The following is a 19,677-nucleotide window of genomic DNA, read 5'->3' as shown; positions in this document are numbered from 1 at the left end:
GCCGACGATCGAACCGTGTTGTGTCCAACAATGGACACAAAATAATAAGTCCAGTTCACTAACTTTGAAACTGTGCATTAATCAATTCCTTACTACAATCTACCTGCAATGCATGTGGCGAGTGTCAGTCTGACTGAATGAAAATCATTATAACCTATTCATGTCACGTTAACGAAGAACAGCTGAAAGGTAACCGGGTTTTCTAGTAGTAATTTCGCTCCAACTTCTCCCCTAGTTATTTATATTTTCTTTGCACGAAATGTTGAATAAACATTCATGTTGTTTCCGATGTCTGCTGGACTTCGGGTTGCACCGTGTCAGCTGTTAGGGATTCCCTTGTGTATCAGTCCCAGTGTTAAGTGTTCTTTTGAAAGTAAAGTGGATTTATCTTTGGCAGGAAATCGCATGTATTATTACATAATTTCCATTAAATCAATGTAAAAAGGTCTTCAAACAATATTCGTTTATCGTAATAATATTTGAGACAATTTATGGACCAGCAAAATCTGTTATCGTGACAGGCCTATGTGTGTGTCCCAGAGAGAATCAATAACTTCTCAGTGGATAATAGTTTTATCCTTTCCTATATAAAACACGTTTTGTTTTTTCTAACTCTAACGTCTGAGACCAACTTTTCAGATCTATAATTTCTTCTTTTCTACTTTATGTCAATAAAATACCGTTAGTTTATTTTATTGGCGTCCGGTGAAAAGAAAACACTTCACATTTAAGCTATTTTGAATTTTTAGGCAGTAGCAAAGAAAATGGACTTAAAATACGTTCAACCATTTTTCAGTGCGTCGCACTGAAAAACAAGTGCTAGAGTGGACAAAAGCTCAATTCCTGGAGACATTTTCTGTGAACTGATAAAAAAAAAACAATGTGAGACTATTTGGAGGAAATAAGGACAGTGCTTGGTCCAAAATGTCCAGCAGAAATGTCTGCAACTTGGTCAGAACTCCTTCAAGCGAGACATCGGATTTTAAAAAAAACGCCCGCATCTGTTTCAGATCAAAAGCAGAACAGTGCGCTGAAATTAGGACAAAGATCGCAACTTTTAACTGAAGCGCAGAGAACAAAGCCACATCATCATTTGGAAACTATTTATTTGAACATTTGCAACCAGACATTAGTTAAATACAGAAGTTTAATTTCTCTCTCTACATCCCCTTAAACAGCAGGGACCAGTTCCACTTCATCACACTCTGAGAGGAGGGAATGTTACAGGACTTTGTAAGGCGCACACAGTGCTGGAAGTAATTTGGCTTTCTGTCTTCTGATAGCGAGAAACAAAATCTGAGTCTGCCTCTCAAAATGTCCAACACTGCTCCCTCTCCTCGCGATTGTTTCCACCCAGCAGCCGGGCGACCAATTTTTGTCAGCCCTGCGCAAACACACCGTGGCAAAATGACACCAAGAGGAGGCGAGAAGAGAAAACCAGTAAAGAAGGCTGAGACGCACCCCTAATCGAATGTGCTCTCTCAGACGTGTAGTCGTGACTGACAAGCTAAAAGTAAAATGATCATCATGAATATATTAGAAAAATGGCAATTAGTCTTTTCATAAACACCTGGCCTCACCACCTCCCAAACAAGAACAGGGTTATAAATTAAAACTGTCCAAATAAAATCAATTTAACCAAAGTCTTTGGGCCCCTTCAGTTCCACTTCAAGACTGGAAAATCCTCATTGAGAAAACAAATGGCACTTTTCAGTCTTTTGAACTGGAATCTAGAATCTCGACTCCAATGAAGTCGACCCCCCTCCCCTCCCCGACCCTTAAAATCAACTCTAATTTACATATATGGGCGAGGCGCTCGTCAAGCTTCCTCCGCTTTAGCAGTGTCTCCCCACGGGACGGGGGAGGTGGGGACTCGGCGCTCTCTGCGGGCGGGCTAGGCCACGGTCTTGAAGGTCTGCAGTATGAGGTTGGTTTGGTGGATGAGCCGGTTTGCACTGATGAAGACGTTTATTGCCCTGGAAACAGAAAGCCGCTGTTCATTCATTTGACGGTGGGCCGAACGCGTCGGCTTTAAACTCCAGAGGGACAAGCAAATAAAAACTTCCAAGATTCAAGCTGTATTCATATTTTATCTTTCAAATCAAATCAAAGCGGTTTTTAACTGTACGCTGCCAAATTACATCAATCATTCCCTCCAGAAATTTACCCAAAAATCACCACATCCCTGCTTTTTTTTTTTTTACTGTAATGCATAATTGTGAGTTTGATGAAAATTTCCCACAAAAATTGAACTCCCCTGGTGCCTCAGACTTACTTGACATCAAGTTCGTGATTTATATCATGAGAAACACAAATTTACCACCATTCAAAATTTCTTGCAAATATTTCCAAATTACCTCCACAAAAAAAATGGTGATTTTTATTGACAAAGAGATATAAAAAAAAAAACAATTGTGCGATTTTATCAAATCGTTCTGGCACTACCAGCCCTTTAAGATCACTCATTTTATTGATTTAAAAAAAAACATGACATTAGGAATGTCATGTAATTCATATTGTGATGAGTGGCAGTAATGATATACACCATGTTTTTGGTATTAAACTTAAAAATGAAAAAAACGTCTCAGTAATTGCATTGTATACGTGTTTTTTCGGTAGTTTTTGTGAAAGTCATTCTTATATTTGTAACCGTTTGGTTTTACGTTGCTGCCCATCACTGCCAGGTCAAAATGAGATTCTTTGTCTCGTCTGTTTAAATCAAGCTTAAATAAATAAATATATCTCGATATGGAAAGACATTTAACCAAAGAGTTTAGGAAATATGTAAATATTTGAGCCTTAATGAGCAATTTTGAACACGCTGAGTCTTGTTTCTCCTTTTAAAATGAACTCGCATCATTTAACTATATTGATCCCTCCAAAAAAAGAAAGAGAGAAGTTTAAATGCATCACTAAAAGCCTGAAACTAGAGTTCTTTCTGTTTCATGTAAATCATTCTACAGCAGTATGAATATTTGCTGACTGGAGCAGCATGTTGTGTGGGACTCACTTTCCGTCTTTGAAGTATGTTTTGAGGGTGTCGCTGAAACTTTTTGAGTACTTCACAAACTCCTTTTTCTGGTGCTCCAGAGCCTTGGAGGACAGAGAAACACGATGAGACAGAAGGACGATGAGACAGAAGGACGATGAGACAGAGGGACGACTCAACGAATGAGTTCAGAACCAGAGCCGTTACTCACTCTGCGATTCTGGTACTGATATTTCTTAATGACGTTGTTGACTGTATCCAGAAGCTCTTTTATGGCGCTGGCTATGTCTCTGTGGACAAAAGACGTCAGATGAAGACACGTGAGATTAAACATTGTCTGAATGTCAAGAGTGTTTTACTTGTTTTTCCAGCCTCCCAACTTTCAGCTAGGCAGCTGCTGCTGAAAGCTGGATCAGAAATAATCAAGCAAATGGCTTCTAAATGTAAATTTGCACTGCAAAATACTTATCGGCTTCAGGAAACGTTGGCGCAAAACCCATAATCCATGGATTTGCTCCACTGCTCAAACATTACTTTGTTCCACTGCTCAAACATTACTTTGTTCCACTGCTCAAACATTAGCTGAACAAGGTGAGCATTTGGTGACATTTGAACAATTCTGCTGAAGGTTTTAAAAATTAACCAGTTGCTCTGCACCAACACTAAAACCAATGTAAAAAAAAAAAAAAAAAAAACTGGAGGTTTTTATGCTTATGTACATTTGGAATATGCTGGCAATAATTGCAACATTTTCTTCTATTGAATGGGAGTAAAATGCCGGCGGCGTGCACTCACTTGATAGTTTGTAGAAACCGTACTCTGTCGTTGATCTCGTCTGGGATTTTGCTAAGGATCTGTTTCAGAGCTCTGGCCTTCTCGTTCAGGTCCTGGAACTCCTGCCCAGGCCGACTGATCATGAACTCTGCAGGAGGAAAGGTTCAGAGATGCTTCAGCAAACAACCACAAGCTGCGCTTCCATTACAAATGTCTGCAAAACGTCGGAAATTGTTGAAAAATGTTGGGGGGGGGGAAACAAAACGGAATTTGGTAATTGTGGGGTTTCTATTAAATAATAGAAACACAATTAAAATCGCATGCAATAAGTCATTTGAAAACATGACGCGCCATCATCTTCCAATCAAATCCTGTCTTTTCTGTCAATAAGGCTTGATGCGAAAAATAAAGTTTTCATTGCAGTTTTGCGAAATACATTTATATTGACAGAGATTTAAAAATAATAATAATAATCACCTCATCCTAGTGCAAAAATGTGTTTGTTTGTTCAAAGTTGCCTTGTTTCCATGAAGCAAACTTATATTCATAATTCAAATTTACTCATTGTCTGTTAACTAAAATTAGATTGAGGCAGACCAACTACTCTCTAAAGCAGGAAATGCCCCATCTGAATCACTGGTGCTGAATATCCCAAACTACTTTTATCTGACCAAAAAACACAGTTCCAACAAAAGTCCCCCTGGAGTTCAGCAAAGTCCACATGTTTATGTGGCAGAACAGGAAAGGCTTTCTTTCTGACATCACTCTAAAACGCACACAGGGGCTCAATTAGACTCTAAAGGTTGTTTTCTGAGACTTTTTAAAATCAAGAGGTCATTTTATGCTGCAGTTCACCAACCGCATCATCATCCAGCTCACTCTGTGCAAAATACAACAAATATGAATCCGAAAGTGATGGATTATATAAAGAAAAGTTCAACTCTAAAAATACTACAATTGCATTTATTTGAAAGGAATTGCTGAAGAATCACAAAATGTCACTTTCTTCCTTGCTTACCTTCCACATCATCCGCAGCCATGCGAAGCAGGGATTCGGTGAAGTTAATTTGCACGTTCTTCTTCTCCAAGATCTTCATTATGATGTCCTGCGTCAGGCCAGGGTTCTCTCGCTCCGCCTGGGAACGATGCGGGTAAGGGAAGGGAAATATGCGAGTAAGACGAGGAAGGTGAAACACACCGCTCTTGGCTGAGACAAAAAAATAACTGCTGTGAGATGGGCTTCACTAAATTATTCAAATTCCACTAGAATAGCGAGTAAGCAGAGAAATCAGGTGTTTAAAAAAACAGTGAAGGTTGTAGTGAAAGAGCTGCAAGGGACTCTTCTCTACATTTGGCTTATTGAAAGAGAAAAACTCATTTTGCATTATTGAAGGAATCTAAAAGACAGGAGTTATTTTAGTGTATGAGAGTAAATGCACATTTATGCTTTGGCAAGAGGATAATATAGGTTATAACTTGTGCGTTTTTTAAGCTCATTATGTGTTTAAATAATGGAAATAGTGGTGATTGCTAGATAAATGTATTGTGGAACATAAGAAAATAAGCTGGAATTAAAATAAAAAACAAATTTAACATGTTTGTAAATTATCATTAACATTTTGTGCTTATAAGTCAATTGCATTTAAACAGCTACCATGACCTCTAGTGGTCTGTGAAGGTATTACATGCAAATGACGCTAAAGCTGAATAAGGAGCTGATGGGTTGAAACTGATGTTGTATGAAGTTGTTCATCACTGGAGTGATGCTTCAGAATGTTTTCCCTTCTTAACCAGCAAACCATTAGCAGTGATTTAGTTTTCCATACGTAGAAACCGGCTCTGAGTTGGTTTATTTACCTGAGTTGGTTTATTTACCTAAGAGCCATAATCATTCAAAATTACAAAAAATGTGAACAGTTCCACTTTCTAACATAAATGGCAAGAAATATTACACACTAATGCAATTTTCTGAATTTTTTTTTAGATGGAAGTAGATATGTAATAATTTCACAGCAAACCGGAAACTTTGGCTATCATTCCATGTTGCTACTGTGGCCGTGGTGTGATCCTGCCATTTCATGTTTACATTCATTTTATCTGCTTACCTTTTTGAAGGCTGCTCTGAGCGTCTGAGCTGCTGACATGTTAATCCTTTCCAGCTGGAAAAAGAAAACAAGAGAAAGGCACATCAGAACCAAACCAGAACTGGGAAGGAGGACATAGAAGGTACTTAGCTCAACCCTTCACGCTTTCTTTTTACTTTAGGTTGTGTCCTCCTGTGGGTATCCAGCATGTGTGAAATTGCAGTCCCCACAGACATACAACCTTTTATGTTTCAACAGCCTTTCATTACTGAGCCATTTAAATTTCTTTCAGAATATTTCTTAAGCAAAAAGACACAAAACCCACATCACATATATTAATCCGGAATACATTTTCAGGTCAAATTTTCTGTCTGCATCTCATTCATTGTAAACTTAGATTCCCAAATGCTCCTGAATGCATCATTCACCGCCCATCTGGAAAACTCAAGAGCGAGACGGCTGTTTTGATAGCAGGCGAGAGAAGGAGCGAGGTGACACCAAAACAAACAGTCTGACGAGTTCATGTAAAACAATAAGCAAAAAGGGTCAATTGTATTTACTTTGTACACTGAAAATATATTTTAAAGTCCAAATCTTTCAATTTCATCCCATGGACTGTAGACAGGGGTAAATCTGTTGCAAACAAGTCAGTTAGCTATTTTCAAAAATTGTTGATAGATCAACAACAACAAAAAAAAGAGCTGCCAATCATTTTAGGACGTGGATAAGAGCCACTAAGCAGATTCAGGCTTTGTGTTATTTTTAGGTCACATCACCCAGCCTGTCTGCAGATTAAACAATGCATTCAGAGAGGATCTGCTCTTGATTGTGTGTTGTAATTAAGTTATTTGAGTTACTCAATAGATTATGTCCACCCACATGTGTCATCAAGAGTTTGAAAATGCTGAACATTTTTGGTTATACTCAATGTTTTTTTTTTAAATATGGAGTTGGAACAAATCCAGATAACCTGGTCAAATGAATAAGAGTGATTTATTTCATTTCTAGTTTATATGAAAGAAAATATTTGACTAACAATATTCATAATGCAAGCATTTCTCTTTCAATAATGATTATGAGCCTTTCTAGAGGAGGACACCCTTCTGCCATCAGATGCTTTACCTCGTTGAAAACCGGATACATCACGGCGTACAGTGTCATGGATACCATGGAGTTTGTCTCCGCTTCATTCTTCATCTCCTCCATTGTCATCCTCCAGGGAGGAGTAGCTCTTGTCAAAACAGTGAAGAGAAAACTGCAGCTCAGACACACTCACACATACACGCACGCACTCACACTCACACTCCCTGAAAACCACACAAGATCCAGAGAGACGAGAGCCTGGGAAGACAAAAAAACAAAAACAAATGAGAAGTGATGAAATTCAAATGTGCTAACCAACGCTGTTAAGAGGGAAGGGGTTGACATGGTGAGAGGATACTGATGATGATTGCTGTGATGTGGATGAAAAGGATCAAATTTATTTCATCTGATAGTTGTAACTCGGCATTCAAATATATTTATTCAACCGCAGGTGGCTGCCGACAGCCAAACTGCAGAGACTTCCAGTTAGATACGCCATCTGTTCGGTTTAATTCACTCTCAACACACTATTTCTGGAGCAAAATGCTTTACATGATAAATGGACAAATCGACTCTTTAAACTTAAGCGCAATACTTTCAAATAGAGTCAAATAACACAAGAGTACCGATGGCAAATATCTGTGGCGGTAAGGAGCCACAACCTTTGGGCAAGGTGATTTGTATATGAAATACTGAACTGTTAAACTTTATTCCTACAGCACTTCTCATTCAAATAAGTGTCACACAACATGATGTAGGAAAAAAAGAGCTATAAATCACACAGTTATGGAGGATAAAGAATCGAGGAATCACAATCATGCAATGAGGCAACTTAGGAAATAACCATAAAAAGCCAAAAGTGCTATAGTGCTAAACTAAGTTGGTAAGCATAGAAACAAAAAGATTAAAATGTGCTTGATCAAATCAAAAATGACCCAAAAAAACTGATACACTGAGAATAAAAAAACAATGTATTTCTTAAATGAATAAAATACAAACTATTAAAACATCTACAACTTATCGACACACTTCAACTAAATAAGCTAAATAGTCAAAATAAATGTAGGAGTTTGTAGTTTGCTTTTAAAAACAAACGCCTCCAAGATGCTCTTGGGAAGGTTTTTGTATAATAATGAGAAAAAGAGACATCACTGTGAGTTTGGAACACAGAGAATATGAAGAAAACAATAATGGTGAAATATAGAGTGGTGTGATGTCAGGTAACTGAACCGTGGGCCGGTTTCTGGTATGAAGATATGCAGAGGTTTCATTACAAAGACGAGTCTTTTTCATGAAATAAACCTAAACATACATCTAACCACAAAAAAAATAAAATAAAATAACTGTAATACACTGTCCATCAGCTATGTATTGGCTGAAAGAAAGGCATTGGGGTTAATGTGGTACAAAAACTACCCAGTCGTATAGAAACCAACAGAGCGTACTCTCTGATTTAAATTCAGATACCTGTTATATATTTGTAAATGGTAAACAACAAGCACTGTCTGTAAGCCAACAGATGGTCCAACTAATAAAACTCTTGTGGGATGAATCATTTACCATCTCACAGAAAAAAATTAATAATTGTTTGTGCTTTTATTGTCAGACCAATTCTGAACTAAGTAAAAATTCTTAATTTGAACATAAAGCAACAAAACATACAAGCAGATGGAGACAAATCACTCCCAAAGCAATCTTCTGATATCCGTTAGATGTGAATCAACAGGTGATGGATACATATATGCAACACCTTCGACTTGGAGGTTTAAATGAATTGCAACAACTGTTTACAACTGGAGAATATCAGCTTGTTAAACTCTAAAGAGTTTAATATTCTCTAAAATCCACTAGTAATTTACAAATATATATTTTTTTGTTTAATTTTCACTTATTACCACACATTCTTACAAGTTACTTTCTAGATACTATTCTTATTCAGCTTGGATATTTTCCATTTTCGCCACAGTCGACATCTTTTAAAAGATCACAGAACATATTTTCGTTTAAAATTTTTGTGCACCCTTTGTCTCCACAGGGTGTATGTAGTGTGAGAATATCCCACTGATGTGAATTAATTAAAGGAAGCTTCAGTCATAACAGTCACAAATTAATTCACATTGATTATTGTGTAATATTGCAGACATAACCACCCTTGAGGCACAGACACATCAATTCTGCCCCCTCTCTTGTCAGTAAATACCCTGTCCAATCTTATGCCGAGCCAGTAATGAGGAAGAGACAACTTGTATCCCTGCGGACGGGAGTGGCACACATCTAGGTTCACTCGCTGATGACCTCATTCTCAAACGTCCAAACAAAGAAAAAAATTACCATATGATAAAAAACAGGAATTGGTTTTGACGGGCTGATTTAAACATATGCAAAACAGCAAACTGACAATCCTGGAAGCTAATGCTTAAGACGCTAAGTGATGCTAGTTTGGGGGCGTTTGCGCCCAACTCGCGGTGTATATAGTGAAAACATTGAACATTGAACATATACAGTAGATAAATGATTCTGTTTATTTTTTAACGCTAACTAACGCGATGTCTTTACCTCTGAGGGCTACACAGAAGGCTAATAGACACAGAAGCAGATATTGGGTAAGGCTACTTGGCTAACAGGAAAGCTAACAAAGTGGGAGACGAAATGAAAACCGGGGTTTGACATTTTATTTTACTTGACAAGCTGTTCTGACCAGTTCAAATCACGACGATAAGCCGTGTATCAAAGCAAATTAAACGCCATTAATTCGTCATATTGACTCGAGGCCTGTAGCCGAGCAGATCGATGATAGCAGCGAAACGTAGCTTGCGTGCTAGCTTAGGTAATTTGTATATTTGTATGTGCAGTCGGGCTAAAATCCCTCAACGAATTGCTGAGGGATTAATGCGTATGTTCGTGGACTCGTTTCTAACTGGTAATAGTATCTACCTTTTGGTTGACTTCTTAAATAGCTTGGTTCTCCCGTCGACTGCCTTTTAGCTCCTGTGTTTTCTTTACAACTTAAGGCGGAAGTTTTTTAGGACTGGCCCAAGCGACATCTTCCGGACCAATGCTGCGTGTGAGCATGCGTCATCCAATCAGCTGGCTAAATTGACCGTGACGTAACTCGAATGGTTAACATTTTTGGCGTTGCTGTTCTCAGGTGCTATAAAGATAAGACTATTGCTTTGTTCTTTGTTTTTCGCTGCAGAGAATGTCGGGGGTTTTTATAGGTCGACACCAAAAGCGCCTACGGAGCTTCAGAGAACAAATGAAGCTCTTTTTACTCCATTTGTAGAAGAATGAAGTAACGATCAATTTCTTAATTGATAGTTTTATCAATAAAATATATATATGCTTAACAGACTTCAAAAAATATGAAATACTGTGCCTGAACCAGAGGTGTCAAAACTTAGACCCGAAAGCCCTTAGCAGGCATCGATATAATTTTGTGAGGTGCTCAAGAATCGTTCAAATTTAACCTGCAAGCAAATGGAGTTGATAGTGTCGCTTTTTTTTTTGTCATGGATGACACTGGAAAATTATGCAATTACGCAATATTTTTCTTGCATTACTGTGTATCCATCTATCACTGAAAAATACTTAAAGCTCTGCAGTTTAATTGTTCACTCCTGGATCTTTTTGCTGCTGTCACCGTTCCATCTGTTGAAATGTCCCTGCAAATCCCTTCATTCAGATTAAAAAAAAAAAAATCTTCTCATTACTGTGTGCGTGCCACAGTCACTTCTACATTTGGGTCCTTAACGAACATGACAAGCAGTTTAGCAACGTTGTCAGCAAGAGTCGATATAGTCCGAGACACATTCAAATACTTAAAACTAGACTTAAAGCTATTGTTAAATCGATCAATAAGTAGAAGAAAAAACACGGTTGGCTCAATCCAGGAGCTTTAGCTTTGTTGTCTTGTTTGTGCAACCATGGATACATCTCTTTTGATAAGATATCAATTTGCATGTAGACTTCAGACAAACCAATATGAACACAAACACACGTAGTCTGACCTAGATTGCCATAGAGTAAAAAATCTCAGCATTGCAGAGATTTTTCATTTATATGGAATAGTTGTGGTTTTGTGTCTAAATCTGAGGAACGTACATTAAAACTGAACCATGTACTCATCTTTTACTGTCCATTTTGTAACCTATGATTTGGTATAAATTTCCTTGCTCATGCAAAACAGACAATACATCACCAAGGTCAAAGTTCAGTTAGTAAAAAAATGCTCTGTAGACTGTCTCTTGGGGAAGGGCTTCGCGCCGTTGCCACAAGTTTCAAGTTTGTCTCCCATCTATTTTGTATTGAAGCTAAAATGGCAGAAAATGTTCTCTGTGGTACATTTGCGACTGTTAGTCACATTCAGTGCAGGAATGGTGAAACGGCCCTCTGATTTGAAATTTGGATCAAGTACCGACCGTGTTATCAACCAGCTTCAGTATAGCTTTGATTTTTTGCAGTGGTTATATTGTTGACAACACAGAGAGATAAAATCTCCCCTTTGACTCGCTAACAAACAATAGAAATCTGTTTGGAGTGCTAATTTGGTTTTTTTTTAGGACTTGCAACAGCCCTGAAAACAGTGACACCGAGGGCAAAGACCAATGCATACCTTACCTATTTACCTATTTTCTATTACTGAATTGCATGGACAGTCAACTTAAATGGGAGCCAAACTGGAGTGTGAACATTGTAAATAAGCATACTGTTACCACTATTCGGATTCTTCCTGAATCTCTTTGCAACAAAAATGCCAAAAGATCATCAGCTTTTTCTTTCTTAATTCCAGGATCTTTTTATCAACCAATCACATTTATAGCACATTTCAGCTACACAGCAGTTCAAAACGATTTACATCATAAAAACATTTAAAAAATATAAAAAAAACATAATAATTAACATTTACATGTTGTCTTTAGGCCACCCCTTTTTGTTTTCGCAGAGGTTTATGTTATTTTCCCATGGATTTCTATCATTACTATTTAACTATCTTCCTTTCATTATTATTTCCTGATACCCCCATTTGTTCAGGATCCACTGTTGTGCTGTTAGCTGGTAGCACTTCGCCTTATTCACCTCTTCTTCTTCTTCCATTATTAATCGTGTCCAGACAGTATTTATATGAATGATTCGTCTCCATCCTCTCTCACACTGATCCAGACGTGATCCTGATTATGTCACCATTAAAAACATTGTATCCTGACGTTTTTATTGTCTCTTTCTTTTTCTCCCCACCCATTTGATATCTGTTTGATTGTCTACCCGTGGTGGTTCTGGATCCTTCTCTTCCTCCTCCGACCTGGACTCGTGGGGTGACCGTGGGTCAGGCGATACACTTCCAGCGATGTGATTGGCTGAGGGTCAAAGAGATGTGCGTGGAAAATTTGGACCGGCAAAGTCATAAAATAAAGGCGCTGAACGCGATTGTGTGAACTCTTCTCACCTATTCTGCCAGAGGATGCAAGTGTTGTCACAGAGGCAAGAAAGATAAAAAGATAAAAACAACAACAACAAAAAACAAACAAAAAACAAAGAAACATGCAAAATATGCATGCACAAAATCGTTGTGGATATAATTATTATAAGTAATAGCAACCAAGACGTTTCCCCCTCTTTTTTTATTGATACAATTGCAAAGAGCAAAACCCTCATCCCATGTTTGCTGCAGTCAGCGAAGTTACATAGGAATTTTCCACTCTTAAGATTATTTTTACACAGTGGAGTGTGTGTGTGGGAGGGGGGCATCCTCTTCTAATCGCCTTTCAAACGACTTTGTTTAGTTCCGCATAATTATGATGAATAAATCAGAATGATTTGTGTCTCCACGTTGTAATTATTGGATGACGGTATTGTTTTCTTTAACAACCGGCTGTTTTTTGGGGGGGGGGTTTCCTGAGTCCGGCCGACATGTACCGGCTTCACAGCTAAAACGGAAGACGATCGATGCCTAGTATTCCCCATAAGGCGAGGGGCTTGTGTTAATGCGTGTTAAATACATCTGTGCGGGATTTACATATTTAATGCGTGGTTTTCTACCTGTGCTGTGAAGCGGTTCTGAGACAGCATCGCACATGCATTGCACGTGATCTGGTAGTCTCTACTTGGCAGTGATTGGTCAGGAAGAGGCGTTCATTTTGTAAGATCTTTTAATACTGTTATTTAAAATAAAATAAAAAAGTTTCAATGGAAATTAGTTAGTTCCGCATCCTGTTTATCTTTTGCATGTAGTTTGGAAGAACCGGGGTTAAAATTGGCACAATGATGTATTTTTTTAATAAATGTAAATGCAATTATTTTTTAATTTGCAAGAGACTTGGTTGTGTCAAGCAGCATGCATTTGAAGTCAGGTTTATAATAATTAAAGGATGAAACATGTCTTTAAAGTGTGCAACTTTATTTTTGATGTCAAACATTTCTAAACTGAAAAAAAAATTCATTCTTGGTGTCATGCATTTTGTTTATAGGAGGAAATAGTGCTTAGAATAATCTGGGGTCAAAGTAGGAAAAACAATGAAAGTACGCACAACAACTTAATCATTTGAACTGATAATGACTATCAAGATGCAAGGCTGAATCGTAATAATTCTCCTGAATTAATACGTTTGCATTTGAAGGCACAAAGACAGCAACAAAATGCAAAAAAAAAAAAAAAAAAAAAAAAAAAAAAAACGCCATTAACGCTGTAAATTGGAGCTTCAACAAATGCTTTATTGGGTTATAAATTGATCAATTCCAGCAATGGATTGTGTGACTCTACAAACAGCCTTTAATCGACCCATCCCAGTGGAAGATTTTCTTTTTCATGGAATTTTTCTGACTTGTGGCGTGGTCCCTCCTCGAGGATGCTGGGCTTCAAAGCAGCGCTCCCATTGGCTGACGGTGCCACGCGCTAGCCTTTTGTCTGCCGCCACGCGCCTTATATAAAGAGATGGGACTGAGCTGGTTGGCGTGAGTCGGATAAGTTCGTCCTATTGACCAACGGAAACCACTCAACGACACTAGCGCTGAAAGCTTTTTCTTATCGCCGGAAGAAGAAAAATAGGTTAGTAAGAGAGTGTGTTTCTTGCTTAACGGAAGCCTGGAGCTAACAGGAAGTGTTTCATTGCAAATTGTAATAACCCGTTTGTGGCTTTTCAGAGTCTGCCGCCATGTCCACGAGCATTCGCGTTAACAGCCCCAATGTGAAGTACACAGACTCTCACATCGAGGCGCATTACTCCTACCAAACCACCTCTGTGCGTCAGGAGGGGAACAGAGTAACGGTCAGTACAGCTGTAGCCCTGGATACTGACTCCACGTCACAGTAAATGTGCGGCTGCGCACAAACTGCCATCTGCCCTAGTTTCCGTAGCTGACGTCGGTCTCTGTGGCATGCAGGTGACCCCCCGCAGCACCGAGATGACATTCCGCACCGAGCGGCGCGTTCCCCGGCTGGGCGTGATGCTGGTGGGCTGGGGAGGCAACAACGGAACCACTGTCACCGCCGCTGTCCTGGCCAACAAGCTGGGTCTCACCTGGAGGACCAAGAACGGAGAAATGGTGAGCGGAGGGGCCCAATATGAAGTGCAGAAAATATAGAAAAAATTCGTTTTGACTTTAAAGTTGTTATATTTGAGATTAAGAGTAACACTGCAGGGTCCAGTTAATTACACATGATTTTGTGTAATTAACTATTAATTACACACATAATTTTGTGTAATTAACTGGACCCTGCTACACATCATTACACATTTTTTTTTACAAAAAATGATGTGTAATTAACTGAATGTTAACTGAATCCTTGATGCATATGTATGAAATTCGGGATATTTTCTTAAAGAACCTCAGTTTGCTGACAATCAATTTTTACGTCTTATTTGTCTAAACGTTTAAGATTCAAAACTGAATTATTAAATGGAGTCAAAATTTCTTTAAAAGAAACACAAACAATCCCTTTAATGTAGTTGTGAATGTAAGCTGTGAATATATATATTAAAAAAATATATAATCTAATGCTATATTTAGTTTTTTATCCCACCACTACTTTTGATACCACTTATCATCAACTTTCTGTTCCTGCTTATTGGAGTGTTCATTCTCAACTAGAATTTCTAGATATTTCCCATAAACGGGCATGGATATGCAACACTACCCCCGGTGTCCAATTCTGGTGTTTTCCTTATAAAACCCAAATGTCTTCCATTATGTGACGTAACATAGTCTTAATCTGACCTATAACAGAATGAACTCACTTTCTTTTTTGCCTTTTCTCTCATCTCTATTCCTTTAGAAAGCAAACTACTATGGCTCCCTGCTGCAGGCGTCCACTGTCTGTCTCGGGTCAGGGCTGGAGGGAGAGGTCAACGTGCCATTCCGTGACCTGCTGCCCATGGTGCACCCTAATGACATTGTCTTTGACGGTATGGAGAACCCCAGATATTCAACTCAAGGGTTAACTTGAAACACTTCAATGTATTATGTATGAGAGTGAAGACAGGGAAAACCTGATCTCGAAGCTGTGGCTTGAAACTCCAATGGAAAGCAAGTTAATGTGAACCAGTGCTGGTTCAAGTCAAAAGCAAATAATCACACTCCTCAGGGGCTCCTGGCCAGCAGGGGGCCCCCAAGATAGAGGACTTATGTTTATGAGTCCTTTATTTTCACTGCAAACAAAGACCTTAATTTAAAAGATTTCTTGAAGTTTCATTGTGGGTAATACTTTTTTAGTATACATTTTGCATAGTAGATAACAATCTAGATGAGTATCTTTGCGTTTTAATGGGAAATGGCAAATTTAAAGTCTACCAACTGCTGGCTCTGATATGAACTAATGTTCATATTGGAACATAGAGCATAGTGACATTTCTCTAGTTAATCTGTGATGTAAAAGTACAATTCATTTAATTTGTGATGGATCCATGTGTTCAGGCTGGGACATCTCCTCACTGGATCTGGGCAGAGCAATGGAGCGAGCGCAGGTGCTGGACTGGTCCCTGCAGGAGCAGCTGCGACCGCACATGAGCAGCCTCAAACCAAGGCCCTCCATCTATATACCCGAATTTATTGCAGCGAACCAGGAGAGTCGGGCTGACAACGTCCTCACTGGCACAATGGCAGAGCAGGTAATGGATGCAGCCACTCCCCTTTTCTTTTTGTTTTTGATCAATTTTAGCTATTATTTGTGCCATTTTAATTAAACAAAGGTAAATGATTTTCCAGATGGAGCAGATCAGAGCCGACATTAGAGACTTCCATCAGTCCAGCGGCGTGGACAAAGTCATAGTTCTGTGGACGGCCAACACAGAACGATTCTGCGATATCGTCCCGGGGGTCAATGACTCAGCCAAGAACCTGCTGGCTGGAATCCAGGTGAGAAAGAGCTCTACGCGAGGTTGCATTGAACAGGTTTGGTTTGAAGTCTTCAGTTCTCTCATCTGTACACTTTTCCTCCTCCTCAGGCTGGAGCAGCAGAGATTTCTCCCTCCACTCTGTTTGCCGTGGCCAGCATTCTGGAGGGCTGTGCCTACATCAACGGTTCTCCGCAGAACACCTTCGTCCCCGGGGCCACAGAGCTGGCCATGCAGAGAGGCGTGTTCATCGGCGGCGACGACTTTAAGTCCGGCCAGACCAAAATCAAGTCTGTTCTGGTGGACTTCCTGGTCAGCGCAGGCATCAAAGTAAGATTATACACTTTTTTTTTTTTTTTTGTAGAAGAAAAGTAATCCAGGAAAAACAACAAATAAAGCGGATTCAGTAGCTTTGCTTCGTCTTGACAGCCTACGTCCATTGTCAGCTACAATCACCTCGGCAACAACGACGGGAAGAACCTGTCTGCCCCTCAGCAGTTCCGCTCCAAGGAGATCTCCAAGAGCAACGTGGTGGATGACATGGTCCAGTCCAATCCTGTGCTGTACCAGCCTGGGGAGAAACCTGACCACTGTGTGAGTGAAATATAAAAAGCACAAACACACACTACAACGTTTGTGTGGATGCTGACAGTGAACCTCTGCCATGTCTCCCTCCTACGTCAGGTGGTGATTAAATATGTCCCATATGTGGGAGACAGCAAGCGTGCCATGGATGAGTACACATCCGAAATAATGATGGGCGGGCTCAACACCATCGCGCTCCACAACACCTGTGAGGTTAGTATCAATGCGTTTCAGCAACAAAACCACCAAGAGATTAAAGTGGAAGCAGCCTTAATGCAGAGAGGCTCAGGAGCAACTGATCCACATGATAATCCATCTTTTTAAACCTTAAATCTAATACAAACAGACACATTCAGGTCACACACCGTCTTAGATCATTCTGCTACCAGCTGGAAACAGAAGCACAGCATCTTAAGTTACATTTGCAACAATTTGTAGTTGTTCATTACAAAACTTTTTCATTATGGGACTTTTATAGGCACTTTACTACATTTTGTTTGAGGGCAACAAAATCTAAAGTAAAGGGGGGAAAAGTCAAATATACACTTTATGATGGTATTTTTAAAATTTGTATTATTCTAAATAGTGTAAATTAAAGACATTGATCTTGATTTGGGATATTTTGACTTTGTCTCCCTCTAGAGGTTAAAAAGAAAAAAGGCGAGCATTTCTGTGGAATCCCTTGCTCACATCATCAGACATCTGAATAGCTTGATGTGAGATAAAGCTCTTCTGTATTTAACAGCTTCATTTATGACAAAATACTACTCTAATTTGAACTTAGTTATTCATAATAATCAAGATAAACTAAGAAAACAAACGCTTTGTTTTGACGCAGTTTGACTCAGCTTTAGTTTTCAATTTTCCTTTTTGAATCTTAACAGGACTCGCTCCTGGCCAGCCCGATCATCCTGGACCTGGTTATCCTGACTGAGCTCTGCCAGCGAGTGACGGTCAGGCCTCAGGGAGAGGAGGACTTCCAGTCCTTCCACAGCGTCCTGGCTCTGCTCTCCTTCCTCTGCAAGGCCCCTCTGGTCCCATCAGGGACTCCCATCGTCAATTCCTTCTTCCGCCAGAGAGCCTGCATTGAAAACATTATGAGGTATGCATTCCTTTGAAATGAGAATATGTATTGTTTTTTTTTTTCTCGAATGAACTTAACGGTCCACCAACACAACATAAATAATAAGTTCTGACTGATTTCTTTTTGTTCTTGTCCAGAGCGTGTCTTGGTCTTCCTCCCCAGAACCACATGCTGCTGGAGCACAAGCTGCAGAGGAACTTCCTGACGACGCACTCAACCTACATCAACAACGACGTGGCCATACTAAAAGAAGCCGCCCTCGCCAATGGGAACCATACCCCTGTACTGCTGAAAAACGGCATCTACACACACGAGAGCGACATGGCTTGTGCTATGTAACAGCAGACGTTCCACTGAAGCCCAAAACGGACTGCTGCAACGTTTAACAAAGTGTTTGAGATGAACAAACACCCCAATTGATCAAATTTTGATCCAAATATAAAAAGGAATTTGCTGAATCTGCTTGAAGGTAGAGACCACAGTTGTTTAGAAATGTGTGGAAACCACACACAGTTACTGACCAAGGCTTTTGTGTACCTCACCTTTTTACCATTTCACTGTTTGTAAATTATGTAATGCTGTTTACCATGTTTTAATTGAAGTAGGTTTTCATATTTAGAATGTTAAAGCACAAATGTACGTTTTCTGAAAAACAGATGTTTGATATAGCTTCTGTATTGCTTCTACCTGAATAGATGGCTTATAGTGTTGAAAAGAGGGAATGTTGCATTCACTGGTTTTGTGTTCACATCTTGTTTCTGATGCATTGCTGAATTTTCAAAGGTTTTGTGTGAAATGTAGTATTTTTCAATAAAATTAGAGTTTTTAGGTTGAATTTATCTGGTATCTCATGTTTGGTGAAATCTTTTAACAGACAGGCTGTACTGAATGAGCAAAGTCAGCAATTTTTGCTCTGGATTTTATTTAAGTTTCAATAAATGTGATAAACATGCAAGCTACACTTTTTTAGACTTTAATATAATATTTAATCATTAACAATTATACATTATGTTTTATTGGTCCAACAACTAAAATCCATACTAATTTAAATAATGAATGTGTTTTTATTGTGACAAATTGTTGCATAGTTGCACTTTTGCTCTCTATAAAAACAGGTGTGTAATAAAAAAAATCTTACAGCTTCTCGACCTCAAATGTTCAAAGTTAAAGGAAAATTTTATTTCTCATATCTCTATAATGAAAAGACAACCTGTTTCCTGCCACTTAAATCCTTCTATCACATGATTAAGGAAACAGCCAAATATCCCATTTAATCACCAAATGTGTTTGAATTGAACAAGAATCAAAAGCACACATACTCAGAATGTTGCTTTCTTTCTTTCATGCATATTTCAGAAATCCTTGAATCTCCCATGGCAACCATTCAAAGGGTACCTAAAGGCTGCCTATTTCCACAAAGAAGAGCAGGAGCTTCTTAAAGTGACAGAGGCATATTTCAAACAGTCAAACTATGAAGTAAAATTTCTTTTAAATCATATTTAATACAGTTTTTTATAACAACTGTTTAGAAAATACATGTTACCCTTCTACCCTTTAAAAAAAGATTTGAGATTCATAAAAACTTAATGGAGAGCTAAAGATGGAGTACTATTTTTAAACAGTTTTTCTAAGATCATTAATACAACCATAAAGTTTAGCCTGAATCATTTTTATGAACTATAGATTTTTATAACTCAGTTTGGCTTTTGCAAAACCCATCTATCTATCTATCTATCTATCTATCTATCTATC

At 38.8% G+C, this 19,677-nt stretch overlaps 2 protein-coding genes across 2 annotated transcripts; one reads left to right on the top strand and one right to left on the bottom strand.

Moving 5' to 3' along the window:
- Positions 1–1,088: 1,088 nt before the first annotated feature.
- Positions 1,089–9,993, bottom strand: LOC129365614 (programmed cell death protein 10). Its single transcript, XM_055038925.1, has 8 exons — positions 9,865–9,993; positions 6,970–7,188; positions 5,869–5,922; positions 4,782–4,899; positions 3,785–3,911; positions 3,201–3,279; positions 3,011–3,093; positions 1,089–1,976 (listed from the first exon to the last, which is right to left on the bottom strand). Exons 2-8 carry the CDS (start codon positions 7,057–7,059, stop codon positions 1,895–1,897), a joined length of 633 nt encoding a protein of 210 aa, XP_054894900.1. The 5' UTR covers positions 7,060–7,188; positions 9,865–9,993; the 3' UTR covers positions 1,089–1,894.
- Positions 9,994–13,722: 3,729 nt separating this feature from the next.
- LOC129365134 (inositol-3-phosphate synthase 1-A-like) lies at positions 13,723–18,880 on the top strand. The gene is made up of 11 exons (XM_055038090.1): positions 13,723–13,972; positions 14,068–14,192; positions 14,308–14,469; positions 15,200–15,329; positions 15,838–16,031; positions 16,129–16,278; positions 16,368–16,586; positions 16,686–16,850; positions 16,941–17,054; positions 17,726–17,943; positions 18,063–18,880. The coding sequence occupies exons 2-11, from the start codon at positions 14,079–14,081 to the stop codon at positions 18,262–18,264; spliced, it is 1,668 nt and encodes a 555-aa protein (XP_054894065.1). The 5' UTR covers positions 13,723–13,972; positions 14,068–14,078; the 3' UTR covers positions 18,265–18,880.
- Positions 18,881–19,677: the final 797 nt, after the last annotated feature.

The sequence above is a fragment of the Poeciliopsis prolifica genome, unplaced genomic scaffold, assembly GCF_027474105.1.
Source record: "Poeciliopsis prolifica strain line A6 unplaced genomic scaffold, Auburn_PproV2 SCAFFOLD013, whole genome shotgun sequence".
Taxonomy (NCBI): Eukaryota; Metazoa; Chordata; class Actinopteri; order Cyprinodontiformes; family Poeciliidae; genus Poeciliopsis; species Poeciliopsis prolifica.
This window is presented reverse-complemented; position numbering and strand designations above follow the sequence as displayed.